Source organism: Urocampus carinirostris, chromosome 2, assembly GCF_059441175.1.
Source record: "Urocampus carinirostris isolate Australia breed hairy pipefish chromosome 2, RoL_Ucar_1.0, whole genome shotgun sequence".
Taxonomy (NCBI): Eukaryota; Metazoa; Chordata; class Actinopteri; order Syngnathiformes; family Syngnathidae; genus Urocampus; species Urocampus carinirostris.
Window position 1 is genome coordinate 26161245 of NC_142350.1, and position 19094 is coordinate 26180338.

The following is a 19094-nucleotide window of genomic DNA, read 5'->3' on the forward strand; positions in this document are numbered from 1 at the left end:
AAGGACAGTTTTGATAAAAAACAACAATTTTCTAACATTTAATGGCAAATTTATTGATGAAAATCATATAGCTGGTATTTTTCTTGGTATTGTATTTTTTATGTAACTACAGTGGAACCTTGGTTCTCGACCATAATCCGTTCCATTTCTTTGTACGAAAACCGATTTGTACGATCACCGAAGCCGTCTTTTCCCATTAAAAGTAATGTAAAATTGTTTTAATCCGTTCCAACACCCTGAATGTTTATCTTGAATATTTAAAGTAAAGCTAATCGTACGTTCGCGTTAGCGTAATCTTCCGTACGAAAGATTACGCTAACATGAACGTGTAAAAATTTTAAAAATCAGGTCGTTTACACGTCATTTAGCACCCGGGTCTCCACAACAAGTGGTGAGCGGTTAAAGGATAAAGAAAATAATTATGAATAGGATTTCTTACCGGTCGGCAGAAGCCATGCTGTATTCCTGAAAGAAGGGAAACTCGCACACCTTCTTTATATTTTGCTATTATTTCTTTCTTAAATGCAATAGTTGTACGCACTACTCCTCTTTTTTCACCTGTAGCAACTTTGATTGCACCAAGCTTCTTCCGAGGCATAATTAGGGGTTAAAACACTCCCTTCACCGCTTTTGAAAAACAAAAACAGAAAAGGAGTGCGCGTTGCCGTGACAACAGTTCTTCACGAGGGGTGGGGGCAATCTACACTCGTACGCCGCTCAGCGTCGCCCCTAGCGTACCGGCGTTCGAACTCCGATTTTTTTGAACGAAAAGCAAAGCAAGAATTTCTCGAAATTTTTGGTCGAGAACCGATTTGTTCAAACTGAGAGGCGTTCGAAAACCGAGGTTCCACTGTACAACGTTATAGCAGCTGCTCTTACAAAATGACATTAGAGCATAAATGTTTCTGAATTAACCGAAGGATTATTTTTAACCATCTGTGTACATCTCCAATAATGTCATGCCCGCCATTTAGCTAGCCCAGCAGTCGTATCTTTCCATCTGTAAATGAGGCCTCATTTTAATGCCAATCAATAATGCAGCACTAAATGGACCTCACAGAAATCGACCTGATCTGTTGAAAGTCTTAAGAAATTTGATTTTGTTTCATTTGTCGTTGCTGCTAGGCCCCTGGCTATTTTATGCAGGTGGATTCATCAATTGAATGCCCCAAGACAAATGAATTTATCGGCTCGGAGATAAAACCAATAGTTTCCTTTTAAATTACTTGCTGTGTTATCAGTTTCTTGGCTCCGTGTCTCACAAACGTCTAATTTAAAACATTTCTGCCGTATGATGCACAGCGTAGCATTACTGCTTCAACATCAACCAAATTATTGCTTTTCAACGATGAAAAAAATTGCTCTTCAAATCATCAGATCATGCCGATACTGAGTAAAATGCCAATAAAGGCATGGATGCTCGTCTGAAGTAGTTTTTGGGTGCTAGCCTGTGGGAAATTGCTTTGTCAACATGTACTAGACTGGTTTGTCATTCGCTGAATACGTTTAATCCAAGGTTATGTTGACACAAAGCCAATCTGATCATATATTTATTTTGCAAGCTTAAGAGGGGAAATATGCATGCGTATGGTGACATAAGATGTTAATTGCCACAGCCACGCAGTGAGAAGCATCGGTGTGTGCAATCTCCGTGACGAGAAACTTATTGGTTTTAGATCTGGCGGCTTAAGAGGAATTTGAACCCAGTTTCATGAAATCTAACTATCTATCTACCCTGGTAATATCCCTCGAGAGGGGTGACCGACAGCAAGACAAACGCGTACAAAAACAAAGAAAATAAAAGGGAAAAAGTAGCAAGAAACACACAAAAAAAATTGACCACGGCCAACCTAAATGCCCAAACACCCAGACAAGTTAAGCACCTCGGCACCCAAGTTGGTCATGCTTTCGTCCCTCTAGATGAAACGGGACACAAGAAAACGGCCATGTCACTCGGTCAGGGGTGACACAACACACTCTTCTGTTCAACAGCAGGGCCCGCCAGCTTTCACTGGCTTAGCCCTGCCGCATCATACTTGTGCCCTGACCATCCCTTAGAACGCGTCCAAACATCCCACTATCCTTTTACAACACCTCTCCACTCATTACTTTCACTAACAAGAGCTAGCTTCCACAATATTTAGACTTCTTTCCTGCAGTGCACTCATAACACCATCCATCCACGTCAATCGCGGTCTTCCTCTTGGTCTCTTTCCATTTACTTGTGCTCTGTAGATCTTCTTCAACATTCGCTTTTCATCCATCCTATCCATTTGTCCAAACCAAGAGAGTACTCTCTTATCCACACGCTTGCTCAGTTCCACTACTACAGTTTTGTCTTTCACAATTTCATGTCTCAATCTATCCAATTTTGTCACTCCTAACATACTCCTCAAACACTTCATCTCAAAACCATTTAACTTCCATCTCAAATCTGCATTCAGGCTCCAAGTCCCTGCACCATACAACACAGTCGGCACAATCAGACTCTCATACAGTCCCCTTTTACCAGCCATACTCATACTCTTGTTGCCCATCACTCTCCTCAGAGCACCCAAATCCTTGCATCCTTGATTCACTCTGTGCAATACCTCGCACTCCATTCCACCAACTGCAGCCACATCTAAACCCAAGTACCTAAAGCTTTCAACTTCTTCCAGCACCTGTCCATGCAACCTCATTTTTAACGCCATGCCCACTCCATCACGTAAAAAATTCATCACCTTACTCTTCCCAACATTCACACATAACTTACGGCTATCAGACACTCTCCCAAACTCCGTTACCAACCTTCTCAATGTTTCCTCAGAATCAGCCATAAGCGCTGTGTCATCTGCAAACAACAGACTTACCTGCCACATTGTTAAACTGTTATCCAACATCTCTACACCTCTGCCAAATACTCTTACTACTTACTTTTGAATGATTCCAATGCAGTGCTCCTGTTGGGTGAACAACCAGACTGGTCGTCATAATGGCCCTCCAGCTAACTTGTTCATTTTCATAAAATAAAACTAAAAATCCCCAAATCCTTTGAATATTGTAAACGTTAGTTTTGATAAACAAATACAGTGGAACCTCGGTTCTCGACCATAATCCGTTCCAAGGTCTCGCAACTTACGCAACAGCCGCCGACTCGATTTTCCCCCGAACGTGGAGTAGTCCGCGGTGTATGCTGGGATTTATATACCGGCGTTTCATTGGCTAACCAATGTGTCAATCATCATTTGAATCGATCGCTATTGGCTAAAGTTATTCGGAGCCTCGGATAGGCTAGAGGGCCGAAACAAACCCTGCAATTGGCCGAAAAAGATGTATCAATCATCCGTTAAATCGATCGCTATTGGCTGAAGTTATTCGGAGCCTCGGATTGGCTAGATGGCCAAAACAAACCCTGCAATTGGCCGAGTTTAGCAATGGCGTAGCAAGCTTAGCAAGCTTGCTAAAGTAAGCCATAAAGAAACATGTTTCATTAGTCTGTATTTGTAAATATTCTACTCTCCTGGATTTACTTCACTCACGGTTGTAAGAAGACCATGATTGCGTATCATTATTGAACGTGAGAACTTAGGTGAGCTATGCGGCTTTATATTTTCCCGGTATCTTGTTTTAGAACGATCTTGATGTTGCTGTGATGAGTTGAGTGAATTAAACTCAATTCCAAGTGATTATTGTCATATGCACAGTAAAGTTGCGAGCGAAAAAGAAAATAGAAAGTAAGGAATGGTTGGCATTTCTTGAATTCCAAGACTTTAACCTTCCGAATGATATTTGAAATGACGCATTTAAGTGACATCGTACGGACACCGCATCCATGTATTTGCTTCTTTGCAAGCTTTGGGAATGTTAAGGGGGTAATCAGTTTGACTGAATCATCTGACTGTTTTGTCGACGTTCCCATTGTAGCGCCTTATAATCCGGTGCGCCTTATCTATGGAAGATATAGGACCAAAAACTATTTTTTTGGGGGTGCGCCCTATAACCCGGTGCGCCCTATAGTGTACGGTAAATAAACGCGTAAAGGATTATGAATAGGATTTCTTACCTTTGTGGTGGACGGTGGGGAGAGAAAAATCATCAAAAGTTTTTCAACCTCTTCCAAAACTTGCGGCAGTTGCTTGCTTATAGCGCTAACTTCCTTAGCCGCATCACTCGATTTCACAGCCTCCTTATTCTTTACTATCGGACTGATAGTAGATTTAGCCATGCTGTATTCACTAGCAAGATCGGAAATTCGTACACCTTTTATATTTAGCTATTATGTCTTTCTTAAAGGCAAAAGTTGGACGAACAACTTGTTTTTTTTCACCTGTCCTGCTTGCACAGACCTTCTTCGGAGGCATAATTAGGGGCTAAAACACCCATACGCCGCTCAGCATCGCACCCTAGCGTACCGGCGTTCAAACTCCAATTTTTTGACCGAACAGCGAAGCAAGAATTTCTAAATTTTTGGTCGAACACCGATTTGTCCGAACTGAGAGGCGTTCGAAAACCCAGGTTCCACTGTACGTGTCTGTACGATGGCACCAGTCGCTATAATAAGTCATGCCGCTTATCATTGGAAAGCTTCAACTCTTGGGATTCAAGATATGATAACTATTTAAAAATCCACACAAGTGAGAAACCTCACAATCAGTCTGAAACAAGATACCCCCAAACTATGAAGCCGCCGTAACTCACCAGTACGTCCCCTGGGGCCGTCTTCAACTCCTTTGAATGTCCGCAAAAACAGCTTTGTTACATCAAGGACAATCCATAGAATCCAAACGTGTAAAATATATACTCCAAAACACACGATAATACCAACAGACAAGTAGGAATCCGCCTAAAACATTTCTTCTTCATTGGGCGATGCTTCTTGAAAACAGTTTGTTTCACTACATTCGTTCCGTTTAAAAAAAAAACACCTGTCAAATTATTCCCAATATGGTACTTTTCCCTCCCCTTTCGATTGACACCTTTTTCATGATGATGGTCTGTTCATGCTAATTTTATTCATGCACAAAGCGCAAAGTTCTATTAAACTTGCGTCCTGCTACATACGTCTCACTCCGACCTTCACTGCTCGGACGCCCCCGGCGGCCGTTAGAAAAAATGCATCGATCGGCCGCATTTTTGCATAAGTTTCAGGGTTAAAGGCTTTGGGAAAAAAGTCACAGCTTATAGTCCGAATTTTGCGGTAAAAAATTCAACAGCATTGGCAATGACTGGTCAAACCAATATTGTGCAGCTGTCTTTTGAGGGTGGATCAACTTGTCAGAAATTGAGGATCGACCCATACCGTCCTCCTCCTGACATATTAATACATTCAACCAAATCGTCCTGACTTCAGTCCACGCGATCTGTACGGCTGTATTGTAAATGGAGTCACCATACTGAGTCTCTGATCTAAAAGCTTATAAAAGTGGAAGCTTACCAGTTCTTTGTAGCTGGTACTCGTTACTGCGCTTTGTTGTGCTGAAAAGTGCACCCTCGGCGTGAAATACCCCCACTCGCGCAATTGTTAATAAAACCACTTGGTATCTAAATTTTGGGGAATGTAAAAGAACAGTAAAGCACGAGGCATATGCACCTTGAATAGAGATCACTTTTGAGCATGTTGAAAATATTCACTTTGGCAAAATGACTTTTTTTTCTGAATGTTCGTCTCCAGTTTCTGTCCTCTTCAAAAGTGTTAACTTTGACAGTTGGACATTAAAAAGTGAAACTTTCACTCCAATTTTGTTAGTAATGATGTGATGTTCAATAAAAAGATTTAAAAAAAAAAACGTTTTTTTTTTAAACGGTCTTACCACCCTCTGCCGGACCAAAGTGGTACTACAACTCCCAGCATCACACCAGAATTGTGTGTAGTCTTATAGGGCTGCAACGAGTGATTTATGAGCCGCCAAATATATTACAATCAATGCAAATATGTGTGGACACCATTCCAAGGTGATGCTGGGATTTGTAGTACCGCTTTGGCCCAGCAAAGGGGAACCAAGTTTTTACAGTTTTGAAATGCTAAATATTAAACGTTGCATCATTTACAAACAAAATTGCCACGAAAGTTTCAACTTGGACAAGATTAAAAATTTCAAGTAATTTGAGGTTTCTTTTGTGCTGCTCTTTTATCTTCGTATGACATCTTTTTTCCTGAAATGTTTGGCATCTCACTTGTTTCCTCCCATATCAGACCCCATCAAGACTGCTCAAGGTTCAATGTCACTAAAAGCCTACAGGCTCACTCCAAAGCTCATGGAGATCTGCAAAGAGAAAGACTTCACACCTGAAGGGTTTGTAGATCACACCTATTTTACTACACTACATGTTATCTCTTCTACGAATTATCTAAAATTCCAGGTCTCTTAGGGTAGGGGATACCCTGAACTGGTTGCCAGCCAGTTGCACTGAATTGATCAATAATTGTAAAGCTTCAACAGTGGCATTCTTGACGCGGTGACAGACATTAAGCAAAAAGGTTACTGAGAAATCAACGCATTCATGTGAGGCTTGATAAAGGAGATACCCAGACTTTTGTCTAGTATTACAGAAACTAACCTCAATTTGGCACCAATGAAGAAAAATAATTGAGCATGTGCACATATAAGCATATTTCTTTTTTTTAAAGTGATTTCTTTTATATACAATTTTATAATGTAATATAAATATTAATGGATGGACTTACTACTAGGACTACTACTAGTCTTTTTCTCTCTTTTTCTTCTCCAGATTAAAGAAGGCTAACATTGGCTTTGACAACATGTTTGAAGAGGTGCCGATTGTGATAAAAAACTCTCACCTTATCAATGTGTTGATGTGGGAGCTGGAGGATAAGTCCACAGTTGCTGACAAACATGAGCTCCTCAACCTTTCCAGCAGGTAAGAGTCACTGAAAATTTCCTAAAACCGTGAAGGTCAAATCTAATGCAAGAAACCGGCCACTCCAACCAGTTGCCTTTTGGGATGAGCGGATTGAAAGTTGTACACAATTTATGTGTTAACAAATGAAAACTACCGAACTGTAGAGATTGCGCTAAGTAATCCTTCATTTAAATAAAACGCAGATTACTGTGATTCAGGAGTCTGGTACTTCTTTTAAGTCTAGCCACGCATGTTAGCCACTAGGTTGCAAGCTAAGGCTTCTTTAGCCGCTATTTTTAGCTGTTACCTGTGTTCCTTGATTCAGGGGCCCCATGCTTGACTGTCGCCAAGTTTTCTTTCAGCAGGAACTGTATATGCATTTTTGGTGATATTAATTGGAAATGCGTTCTGTGTAAAAGATTCAGTCCAACCTTTGACAAATATTCAAACCATCCCTTGTATTTAAATGATACAGTCTGACCTCTTACCATTATTTTTGTTTAATCTTTACTCTGCCCAAGTGACGAGCTCACTGAGCAAGCCATCTCTTTCACCGGTCAAGGGAATGCATGCAGGGTTTGCACAGCTGCTTGAACTCCGGGAAAATGCACGATTTTCATGTTGTTTTCAAGGTTTTATTTTTGGTGAAGTCCTTGAAAGTGCTTGAAATTATCTTCATGTTTCTCAGCAGTCTGACTCGACAACCCACGCATTAAACAATAACAAAATAAATAACTAATAAAGATTGCCTAAAAATGACGCCAACATTGCATCTGTTGTTGTCAATTGAAGAGCCTACTGGTGCACTATTACAGATACCTCATAACCATGTGCACATTGGTGGAGGGTTGTACAATGTAGGGTATTAAAAGGAAGAGTTTCTTTATCTGCTGCCAGACAATGAAATTCTTTTTTTTGTTTTAATAATTGAGTTTAAAATTGTCTGGTTTTGTACATTAGTTGTTGCAGATTATTTTAAACACAAATCATTTCTTTTACCTGGTTTCATGTATTTCTCTGCATTTTTTAATTTAATCATTTGAGTTTAAATTTACTAGATTTGTTGTTAGTTTAAAACACAAATAATAAATCAGATTGTGCTTGCAGTCAATAATTAGTTTATTTTGTTAGTTTTGGATGGCCTGGATGATGTTGCGTTTCCCGATTTGTACTATTTCACTTTGTATATTTAGTGTAAATCAACAACAGGCTCCTCTTGTAGTTGAATTTGGTACCATTTCAGATTATACACCAATATGTAAAACATACCATGCTGCCTTTTGATGATTTAAGTATTGATTTCTGTGTGTCCAGTAGGGGAAGTTGCTCATTTTGCCAAATATTAATTTGAAATATTTTTTTTGCAAATCTGTTGTCTGATTTCCTGGCCTTGCTCACTGTGGACTACAATCTAGGTAGGACAGAAACATCTCACATCTCGTAATTTAGGTGTATTCGTTATGGCAGAACAGGGAATGGGTATTAACAGAAATCCAAATGGTCAAGTAATAGTGGCGCCCAAATCAAATTTTGCTTATGGCACCATTATGGCCTGGAAGGGGGATTACCTCATATGTAGTCCTTTTTCAAGGTTTCTTGATTTTCCTCATCTCGAGGTATTTTAGTTTTTCCTTGCCCTCATGCAGGTTTTGGATCAGGGGATGGTGTAGTCTATAGTTTGCAAAAGCCCTTTGAGACTCCTTGTGATAAACATGACTTGACCCTTAAACAACAAGAGAAGTGGAATTTTTTTCTTGATTCGGGTAGAATGGTGGGTCTTCAAGTCAGATTAATAGAGAACCAGTGATTTTTGAGTACCTTACTTTTTAAAAAAAATATTTTTTATAGAACATTACAGCATTACAAACAAAATTGGCATTAAACAAACGTTACAAAGTTAACATGAGAACAGAAAGTGCTGCAGAAATACTAAGAAAAAAAAAAGTAAAAATAAATAAAATATATTTACTAAAAATAATAATGGTGACATGTTTATATCAACCCAAGGGGCATATTGTAAATTATTTGGACATTGTTGATTATATTCAAAGATTTATCCAAAAGCAAAAGTGGGTTCAGATTTTTGATATTTTTTGGCAGTTACAATCTTTTGCTACATTTAAAATGTTAATTTATTACACTTTCTTCATTTGGCTGTTCTCAGTTTTGATAAGTCTTAAACGTAATGTAATCTTTAGATAAGGTGCTAGTAAAAGGGTATCTTACGCATTTGTCAGTGTTTAGCATACATTTGTATATATTTTTGTTTATTTGTCAAACACTTGGGTTTTTAATTATTTTATACTATGGAATACTCTGTATTGTGCATTTTTTTTTTTTATTCGTCCAAAACTTTTATATTTTAATATAGGAGGAAATTAAAAATGTGTTTAAAAAAACAAAACAAAAAAAACAATTCATCGATTAATCAAAAGAATAATGGTCCAATTCATCTATTATTAAAATAATCGTTAAGGAGTGAACGGATTTAGAGATTCTTTAGGTACAGAAACTTTACACTGGTGGTAAGATGATTACAAGATATTTTGTCATAATTTATTGACGTACAAGGAGTAAAATCATTTTTTCTAAATACAAATATATATCAAATGTCAGTCTTGATGAACTGACCAAAACTTATCACCCAACGTTACAGTCAGTGTTCTCGTTTGCCCGTGTCCCTGCGTCCTGGACGCATCATTTTTGCTGGGGACGCATAGTGTCAAATCAACGTGCGTCCCCGGGACGCAACTTTTTTGACACAAAATTGTAATTATTATCCGATTACTTTTTTTTAAATAAAGATTTACAGCACTCCAAACTTTTCGTCAGGCAGATCCGCCGTTGTTGTTTTGGTCTCGCGGTTCGAGTTTTCGTCTGCACGCCGATCTCGGCAAACGAGATTTTGTTGCTTCGAGATTACGTCATTGTTGTGGTGCTTGTCGTCGAGGGAAGGTGAAGGCTAAGTATGTCTCAGAAAAAAACGTTAGTATTATGTGAAAATCAACACAAAATTGGTCATTTCTTCAGTGTCAATAATAAGTCTAAACGTAATGCAGAAACTAATAACAACGGCAATAACTCTGGCACGAAAAAACGGCGGAGAAATTCTTCGGAAGATCGCGGAGGCAGGAAAACACGTGTGCGAATGATTCGACGAAAGAAAATAAACAAAAGAGTACTCCTAGCAAGAAAAGGACTTTTCTGCCAAAATGGACTAAATTATATTCCTGGTTACGCTATGAGGAGGATGATAATGGATTGGACCTTGAGAAGGCATTACAACTGTGACGGGACAGCAAACCACAAAGAATATAGGAACTGAAAAATCTGAAGTGATAACTGCTTTGTATTACCAATTAACTGATGATTAAAACGGCATGAATATATATATTAATATTTCAGCAATATTATTTTGTATAATGTACAATATTGTGAACTGAAAAATCGGAAGTGATAACTGCTTTTTTATTACCAATTAACTGTGATGATTGAAACTGAATGAAATCATAGATTAATATAGGCATTTCAGCAATATTATTTTGTATAATGTACAATATTGTTGTGAAGTGAAAAAGCTTGAAGTGAAAACTGATTTGTATTACCAATAAACTGTGATGATTAAAACTTAATGAATAAATAGATTTATATTATATATTTGTCGCCGATTTAAATTTTCAACCCCAATGACACAAAATTTTGGGGACCCATAGATCTCTGTTGGGACCCATAGATTTTTGAGCATGCGAGTCCCTGGGACCCATCACTTTTCAGAGGTAAAGTGAACACTGGTTACAGTTCTACACAGTGTTACAGACTTGAAGGAAGTTCAGCTTCGTTTGTTTGCAAAATACTTTGAACTGACTTATTTGCTTTAAGGCTGTTATTTATAGCTGCTGAGGACAAAAATTTTATGAAGGGAAACTGTTAAGTACTGTTTATATACCCTTGACCTAAAAACAGTTTTTGGAAGCTTTTATCGACATGAAAGCACAAGCTTTTATTTTTGGGAACTGATAGGTATTGTAATTTTTAAAAAAAATTTTTTTAGGTTTATGATTTACGTATGTGACAAATAACTCTTGTAAAATTAATGTTTCAATACAACAGGACATAGAAAAAGCAAGCCAGAAATTGCAAGTGAAAGGTTGCCAAACCTTGCTTGACTACGTTGCCAAGCCGATCTCAATCAAGCAGTCAGCACCACGTTTATCGGTGTCCCAGCATGTTTGGGAAAAAAACAACAACTAGTGATGCAATTTAACATTTTATCCTACTGATAAAATTATGCCTCTGGTGACAAATACCAATGAACAATATATACATTTTTAACTGCATGTTTTACTCACTCAAGTCCTATTTATTAGCATAGTCTTTAATCACAGAGTCGAGCAGAGTCATGTTTATTTGTATAGCCCTTAATCACAAGGAGTCTCGAAGGGGTGTACAGACCAGATTATTGCAAACTACTGACTATTATTACACCACCCCCTGATCTAAAACCTACATGAGGGCAAGGTAAAAATTGAAGAAACCTTGAGAAGGGATCGCACACGAGTTAATCCCCTTCCAGGATGACCAGGCTGCAATGGATGTTGCAATAACAAATAATACATACATTGTCAACATGAAAAATAGGTCATTCATAAGCTATAAAATAGAAGTGTGTTTTAGGCCTAAATTTAAACAGTTCCACCGAGGTTGCAGATTGAATATAAAGAGGCTGAGAATTCCACAACATCGGGGCCCGAATGGAGAACGCTCTCGAACCTGCAGTTCTCTTCTTGGCTCAAGCGATCAATATTAGAACAGCATTTTCAGAGCAAAGGCTCCGGACCGGAACAGAGGGAAATTGAATCTGAAAGATATGAGGGAGCAAGTTCCTGCATGATTTTGTATAATACAAACAGAACCTTAAAATCACATATTAAGCTAACAGGGAGCCAATGCAGGTTAGCTAAAATTGGGGTAATGTGATCAAACTTTCTTGTTAAAAGCCTCGCTGCAGCATTTTGTACCAGTTGCAGGCTCTGGATTTATGACTTCGGGAGACCGGAGAGTAGTACATTCTAGTAATCAAGACCGGAGGTAACAAATGCACGAATTATAATCCGCGCATCGGACTGGGACAGAGTCTCACAAAGGACCGCACAAGCCCACAATTCTGGTAGTTATAACATCCCCCGTCTCAAACCTACATGAGGTCAAAACCCAAAAACCAAGCATGAAGAAAAAATAAACGTTGAAGGGACCGTTTATGAGGTAATTATCCGCCCTCCAGCACAATCAGGCTGCAATGAATTTGCATGGTTACCAGTAGACAAAACCTAGTCAACATCAACAATAAACTTTATTGTGCAAAAAGTCCAAGGCAGCAAAAACAAAGCAGATACAGGTGCTGATTCGCTGACTCAGAAGGCATGCATTGCGCAGCATTATAAATTATACCGTATACATTTTTAAGTCTAGATTTAAACATTTCCACGGAGGTTGCAAGTATTATCTCTGTGAGGTAAGAGCTTTCCACCGCACAGGGGTAAGAATGGAGAATGCAATCAAGCCTACAACATAGTACTCAAGCATTTTCTGAGCAAAGGCTCAGCAGTAGCATACGGCACAGCTAAATAAAAAAAGAGTGAGCAAGACCATGCAAACTTTTGTATGTTAGTAACAGAACCTTAAAGTCACATTTTACTGTATTTTCATGACCATAGGGCACACCGTGTTAAAAGGTGCAGTCTCCGTAGCTGGTTCTAGTTCTGTCCTTAAGACATGATCAGGGCACACCGCATTATAGGGTGCAGGTGCTCTCTGCTGTGGCCGCCTTACAACAACACAGACGAGCCTCCAAGTGTGCTTATTTAAAAATACTGTGCGAGCAAAAGTGATTTTGATGGTTTAAGTATTGATTACAAAGTAAAACACAGATCAAAACTGGCAGGAGTTTGTTGTTCAGCTTCCTCCACTTGATAACCATTAATTCATTAATCTTCAATCCTCTCACAAATGCTTGGTTTCCTTCTTCTTCCGTAAGCTTAGAAATCAATACACCATGGCAGACGAAAACGTGGAAAACATTCAATGGGGGAAAGTGAGGTTTTTGATTTATTTAATGTTTGGTGGGACACCTTGTCACATTAACTTTCAAATTGCTAGATTCGCACCGGCATTGGCATCCACGAGTACTTCTGCAAACAATGCAATAGTTGTGACGTCACGTGTCTTTTTCTGCGCAAGTGGGCGATGGTAGCGTTCACACAGCAGACTTTTAGAAGTCGCATTTAGTTGGAAATGTGAACAATTTTACTGAAACATAAAATTTAACCCAGATATCAAAATGAACAATAAGCTCTGCAGTGTGAACTGCAGCCTCATGGTGTCCTCAGCTACTTCCGGGGCTTTACTTGACACAAAGGGCACACAGCCTGATAGCCTGTAAATTGACAGGGGGTATGTGAAAATCAGCAAAAATTGGGATAATACGATGACAGGTTTTTGTCAGCTTATTGAGTCTCTGTAGCATTTTGCACCTGCTGCAAATGTTTGATGCTAGACATTGGGAGACCAGAGCGCAATACATTTCAATAATCAATACGTATAAATCATAATCTTGGTGCAGTTTGCACAAAAACAAAATTGAGTTCATTCCTTTCAGTTAGGTGTGCTCTGAAGTCTGGAATTTACGGTGATTGTTCTCAGTTGCAGAGTTAAGCCATATGAATAATGGATACCTTTCTTGCAGTAACCATTTGGAAAAGAGCCTCCAACTACTGATGGACAGAGTGGATGACATGAACCAGGACATTGTCAAGTACAACACCTACAGCCGCAATCTGAGCAAACAGCAGCAGCAAAAGCACCAGGTAATTCTCACGGTGTGTACTAAAGCAATGGTCGGCATCCAACGGGCTGTGGACTGGTACAGACTGATGACTATATCGTAGGTTGTTTCGACACCACACAATGGTTTTGTGTATTTTGACACCCTATTTTTTGGGCCTGAGACAACCTCTACAAATTCCAGCATGTCTGTATTTTTGGTTTTCTTGTCTAATGGTGTGACAAGCTAAACTAAAAAACCTTACAGGCCAGCTCAACATCTAATAAGGGAGACCCGATTCCACTTAAAATAAGGGGAATCGTTTGTTTAATATGTCTTTTGAGAAGAATGCAGTGCCCTTATAATAGTACTGGCCCCTCAAGAGTTTTTGTCATTTTGCCACATTTCTGGCTTCATACTTAAAGCTGAAATTATTTTCTAGGAATCAACAACATGAGAGACATAATTGTGAAGAGGAACCAAATCATTTCAGCATTTTATATTGTGTTTCGGGTCTCCGTTTAAATGCACCTGAACGGACAGCATTATGACAGTATTATTAAGACAAAAGAACCCTCCAAGGAGGTCCGGGATGTAGTTGTGGAAAATGTCAGAACAGGAAGGGGATACAAGAAGATTTCGTTTTACACATAACTGTGAGCTCTGAAAGGAGGTTGTACAAAGTATTAAATCAAAGAGGGCCACAATTTTACAGCTGGAATTTTTATATTTCGTTTACGAAAGATTTCAAGATCATCTTTTGAGTTATTACTTTGGGCGTTTTTTTTTTCAGAACAGCTCAAAATTTCAATATCTACCACAACTATGTGTTAAGAAAATGTTCTAATACTTTAAAATGTAAAACAAAACAAAAAACAGTCTTGGATTTTTAAGGATTATAATTAAGTAGAGGCTGGAACTGAACCTGAACACATTGTAACATAAACTAGAAATACGAACAGTTAGAAATTTGGCTCATGTTTTGCTTTTTATAAATACATTTCTTTCCTTTCTATTGAACTCAATTAGTACCCAGTGTTCTCGTTTGCCCGCGTCTCTGCGTCCTAGACGCATCACTTTTGCTGGGGACGCATAGTCTCAAATCATCGTGCGTCCCCGGGACGCAAGTTTTTTGACACAAAATTGGCATTATTACCCGATTACATTTTTTTTTTTAAACAAAGATTTACCGCACTCCAAACTTTTCATCAGGCAGATCCGGCAGATGTTGTTTTGGTCTCGCGGTTCGAGTTTTCGTTTGCACGCCGATCTCGAGTTGTGTGGTGAAAAGTCCTTCTCTTTTTAGAGAACCGGCTTTTTCGGCTCAACTCATTCAAGAGAGCCGGCTTAAACGGCTCACTTGCTTTGATGCATTATATTACGAATTATTACGTTGTATAAAGAAGTTAAGAAAAAAATGAAGTATAAAAGGAGAAAATGAAAAAAAGACAGGTTTGTCGTTATCCCTTTAATCAGGATATTACCAACAATAATTTGATGAAGAAAATGAATTAATAATTTGATGATTAAAACTGAATGAATATATAGATTTTTATTATATATTTGTCACCGATTTACAATTTCAACCTCGATAACACTAAATTTTGGGGACCCATAGATCTCTGTTGGGACCCATAGATTTTTGAGCATCCGAGTCCCCGGACTCATCACTTTTCAGAGGTAAAATGAACACTGAGTACCCAACACCAGTAAAGCCCTTACCGTGTTTCTTTGACATAGCCAAGCTGCGTGTGCATTGTTGAAGCAGAACGGCAGAATTTATACCAGTTTATAGCAGCCCATTGGCAAAAGATTTCAGATAGGAACACCTCAAAATAGCACAAAAGTATGTGATAGCTGCATTGACAGCGAATTTATTTTAGTCATCAAAGTCTACAAAAGAAAATGTTTATTTGATAGCGCCGCTTTTCTTCTTTTTGAAAGTACGGGACAAATTGGCCTTGAAAAGTGCTTGAATTTGGCCATGAAAAAGGTGTTTTCACTCTGACCTTACTTTGTGTTTGCGTACAAGTACCATTTCTGAGGAAGATGTAGTTGCCCCGGTCTTTTGAAGTCAGCTGTAGCGCTTTTTCATGCGATGTTTGCGAGACACATGGAGACTAAGCCTTTTCTTTGAGGTGCTTTTCTTTTGTTGAGCAAGTGGCGTTATCCTGAACGCATACGCTCTCGGATCGTAGGAAAAGTAAGCGAGGCGTTGCTCGTTCACGTCACGTTGATTCTATAAAGCAACATTCTCTCAAGGCGAGGTACTTGAAGCTTTCTTTATCAAAAACTAAGTTCTCGCCATCATGCCAATTGGGGCCATTTCATCACACAAGCCATAACAAAATACCTTATTTTCTCGACCAAAAGGCGCACATAGGTCTGTTTTTCTTCAAATTGTGTGGCGCACCCAATCATGCTGTGGGCCCTGTGTGTCATCTGTAGCTGGCAGAGGTAGCTGAGGACCCCACAATGTTGCTAAAGGGTGAAGTGATTGTCACCGCAAGGCTGTAGTTTAGGCATGTATAGAAGACTAGGTCCACACTGCAGAGCTTATTGCTCTACTCAGATTTTTGGTGTAATCCAATTTTTTTTGTAAGATTGTTCACATTTCCAACTCGATGTGACTTGTATGCGATCTCCTGTGACTTCTATGAGTCTCCTGGGTAAACGCCACAAGTGTCACGCATGCACAGAAGAGGACGTGTGACTTCACACTCAATGCATTGTTAGCAAAAAGTACTCATGGATGCTAAAACCGTAGCAATTCTAGCAATTTGAATGATCAAGTGAAAAAATAGACTCAGGGTAGTCCTTTTTCTGACCCGCTTATTTTCCAAAACAGTATTTCGACAGTACAGAAGTTTTGTAAACCAAACACATTTATAAATCACAGTATATTTATTTTACTTTTTTGCGGGGATACGTTCCAAAAAGGAGGGATTTCTGTATTTTCACCGCATCTTCTTGCCCCTTTCTTCCGTGCAGTACCTCCAGAGGCGGCAGCAGGAGAATGCCCAGCGACAGAGCAGAGGCGAGGCGCCATTGCCTGAAGAGGATATCAGCAAAATGTTCAAGCCCCCCCAGCCTCCACCCCGCATGGACACCCTTCTTATTGCAGGTACAGTAAGATGAGTAAACTAAGGACATCCCTACAATGACTGTATTTTTGGCATAATATAGACTAGGCTTGATCTCAAGTAAATAAAGGGTTATGTAGTAATGTTGTTTCTTTCCAGGTGATAATTAAAGTAAACCACAGTTTTCTCTATAATTTAATGTCCTAGTGCTAAAAATGATACAATAATATTGGAATAGAATTTTATTTTTTAAAGCAAAACAAAATAAAAAACACTAACTGATTCTAGTGCACAAAATAGCTTTTCTTGTGCTTTTTTGGAGCCAGTGTGCAATTGTGGGGGAACATTGGCTACTATACTATTATAATAATTATCAAGAAAAGTCATTAATCAGAAGTTTATTTTCTATGAAAGCACACGGACCGCCTCAGGTTTCATGCTGATTTGTGCCGCCTAGCAACCTTTTGATCCTGCTGTATTCCGTCCACTAATGTGACATTTTTCTCTGCTTCTGTTTTTGTCCGTTGGCCTGTCTGTGTGTGCACAAATGCTTGCATGGTTGCTTCTGTGTGCGGCATGTGTGGCTGCTGTCCTGCAGGGCAAATCAACAACTACTGCCAGAACATGAAGGAATTCACCTCTCAGAACCTCGGGAAACTGTTTATGGCAGAAGCGCTTCAAGGCCACAACTAAATGAGAAAACGGCGTGTAGAGAGAAGAGCGCGTAGAGCAAGATTAATTAAGGGACAGTTGAAATTAATCAGAGACCATCATGTTTTCCTTTTTTTCCCCTCTCTAAAGGATTTACCCATGGTTTATGAACACAAATATTCACTCGATTTTGGCTACAAAATGTATTTACCTATAAAATAAAAGGGGCTCTTTTATCCATCTTGACTCATTACAACATTTTGTACCCTTTATGTACACTCGACCATGGAATGTCAATGCCTTTTTTAACATTCCAATTTTTTCTAACTTCCAACCATTCAATATTTTTAAGGGAGACCTTTTTAATTTCTTTATACGCCCTCTATGGACGGTAACAACTGCTATGCTTAAAGGATAATTAACTCTTCTGTATATATCATAAAACATTTAAGTGGAATATTTCATGTAGCCTAATTGGAGCTTTGAATAAGTCAATGAGTCCTAAGATTTTTTGAAGGTCACCATTTTTGATTGTGGCAATTTTATCTGAAAAGTTATCCATCCATCCATCCATCCATTGTCTGCACTGCTTATCCTCAGTAGGGTCGTGAGGGGGGCTGGAGCCCATCCCTGCTATCTTCGGGCAGTGGGCAGGGGACACCCTCAACTGGTTGCTGGCCAGTCGCAGGGCACACGGGGACAGACTCACTCACTCACTCAGTGCCCATTGGACACCCATGCAAGCACGGGGAGAACATGCAAACTCCACACAGGTAGGTTCGATCTCATGACCTCAGAACTGCCGTGGGGGTGCTAACCACTCATCCGCCGTGCTGCCCTAAAAAGTCATACTCGAGGTATTTTGAGCGTATAATGTTCATGCCTTTTGCAGTGGTATAACTTTGTTATTTCAGACTTTTTTATTTTTTGTTTACCTCCAACCACTCAAAATGTTCATGGGGAACTGAGCTATGAATATTCACTTTTAATCTTTTGGATGGCTCTGATAGAAGCAAAGCTAATTATGCTGTATATATATTAAAACAAATTGGAATATAACATATGGCATAATTAGAAAATTGAATAAGTCAATTAATAATTCATTTTTGAAGGTTTTTTATATAAAAAAAAATCACACTTAGTCTTTTAACCAAATATTGTTAGAGCCTTTGCGGTGTTAAAACTTTTACTTCCAACAGCTGAATGTTTAGAGCGACCTTGACTAACAAGTCATCGAAACAAGGAAAAAAAAATAACAATGGCACGACAGCGTTGGTTGAAAACTTTGATAAACTTTGCAAAACTTGCGCTCACTTAGGTGAGGTGATCAACAGCACCCTTTCTATTGTTGTAGTCAATAACCATTTTGAGCTCCTGGTGCTTTGAATTAAAAACAATTACATTTATCTCTTTTTTTTTTTTTTTTTTTTTTTTTTGTGAAGGGTAACTTCCTCGAAAATACTACTTTGTGCTTCATTTCGAGGGGCTGTGGAGGAAGTTCCACCTTGATCCTCCTCATTCTCCCCAAGTGCGATATCTGACTCTTGGAGATTCTGTGTGAAGTGCATAGAACAGTAGTCTGACTCTATAGACCATACAAAAAAAAAAAAAGACAGACCTGCTTTGGTGGCTTGTCATTATGGGATTGTCATGTAAAGGATCACCGCTTCCCACAAGTCACACCCAAGAGGAAAACT

General features: G+C 39.0%; 1 protein-coding gene across 1 annotated transcript in view; it reads left to right on the plus strand.

Moving 5' to 3' along the window:
- LOC148371528 (eukaryotic translation initiation factor 3 subunit H) overlaps positions 1–17637 on the plus strand; it is a 37566-nt gene extending 19929 nt beyond the window's left edge. Inside the window, exons 4-8 of the mRNA XM_088326063.1 lie at positions 6176–6275; positions 6712–6861; positions 13586–13706; positions 16655–16787; positions 17345–17637. Of these exons, the coding sequence (XP_088182189.1) occupies positions 6176–6275; positions 6712–6861; positions 13586–13706; positions 16655–16787; positions 17345–17439 (599 nt within the window). The 3' untranslated portion in view covers positions 17440–17637. The remainder of the gene's footprint in view (positions 1–6175; positions 6276–6711; positions 6862–13585; positions 13707–16654; positions 16788–17344) is intronic.
- The last annotated feature ends 1457 nt before the right edge of the window (positions 17638–19094 follow it).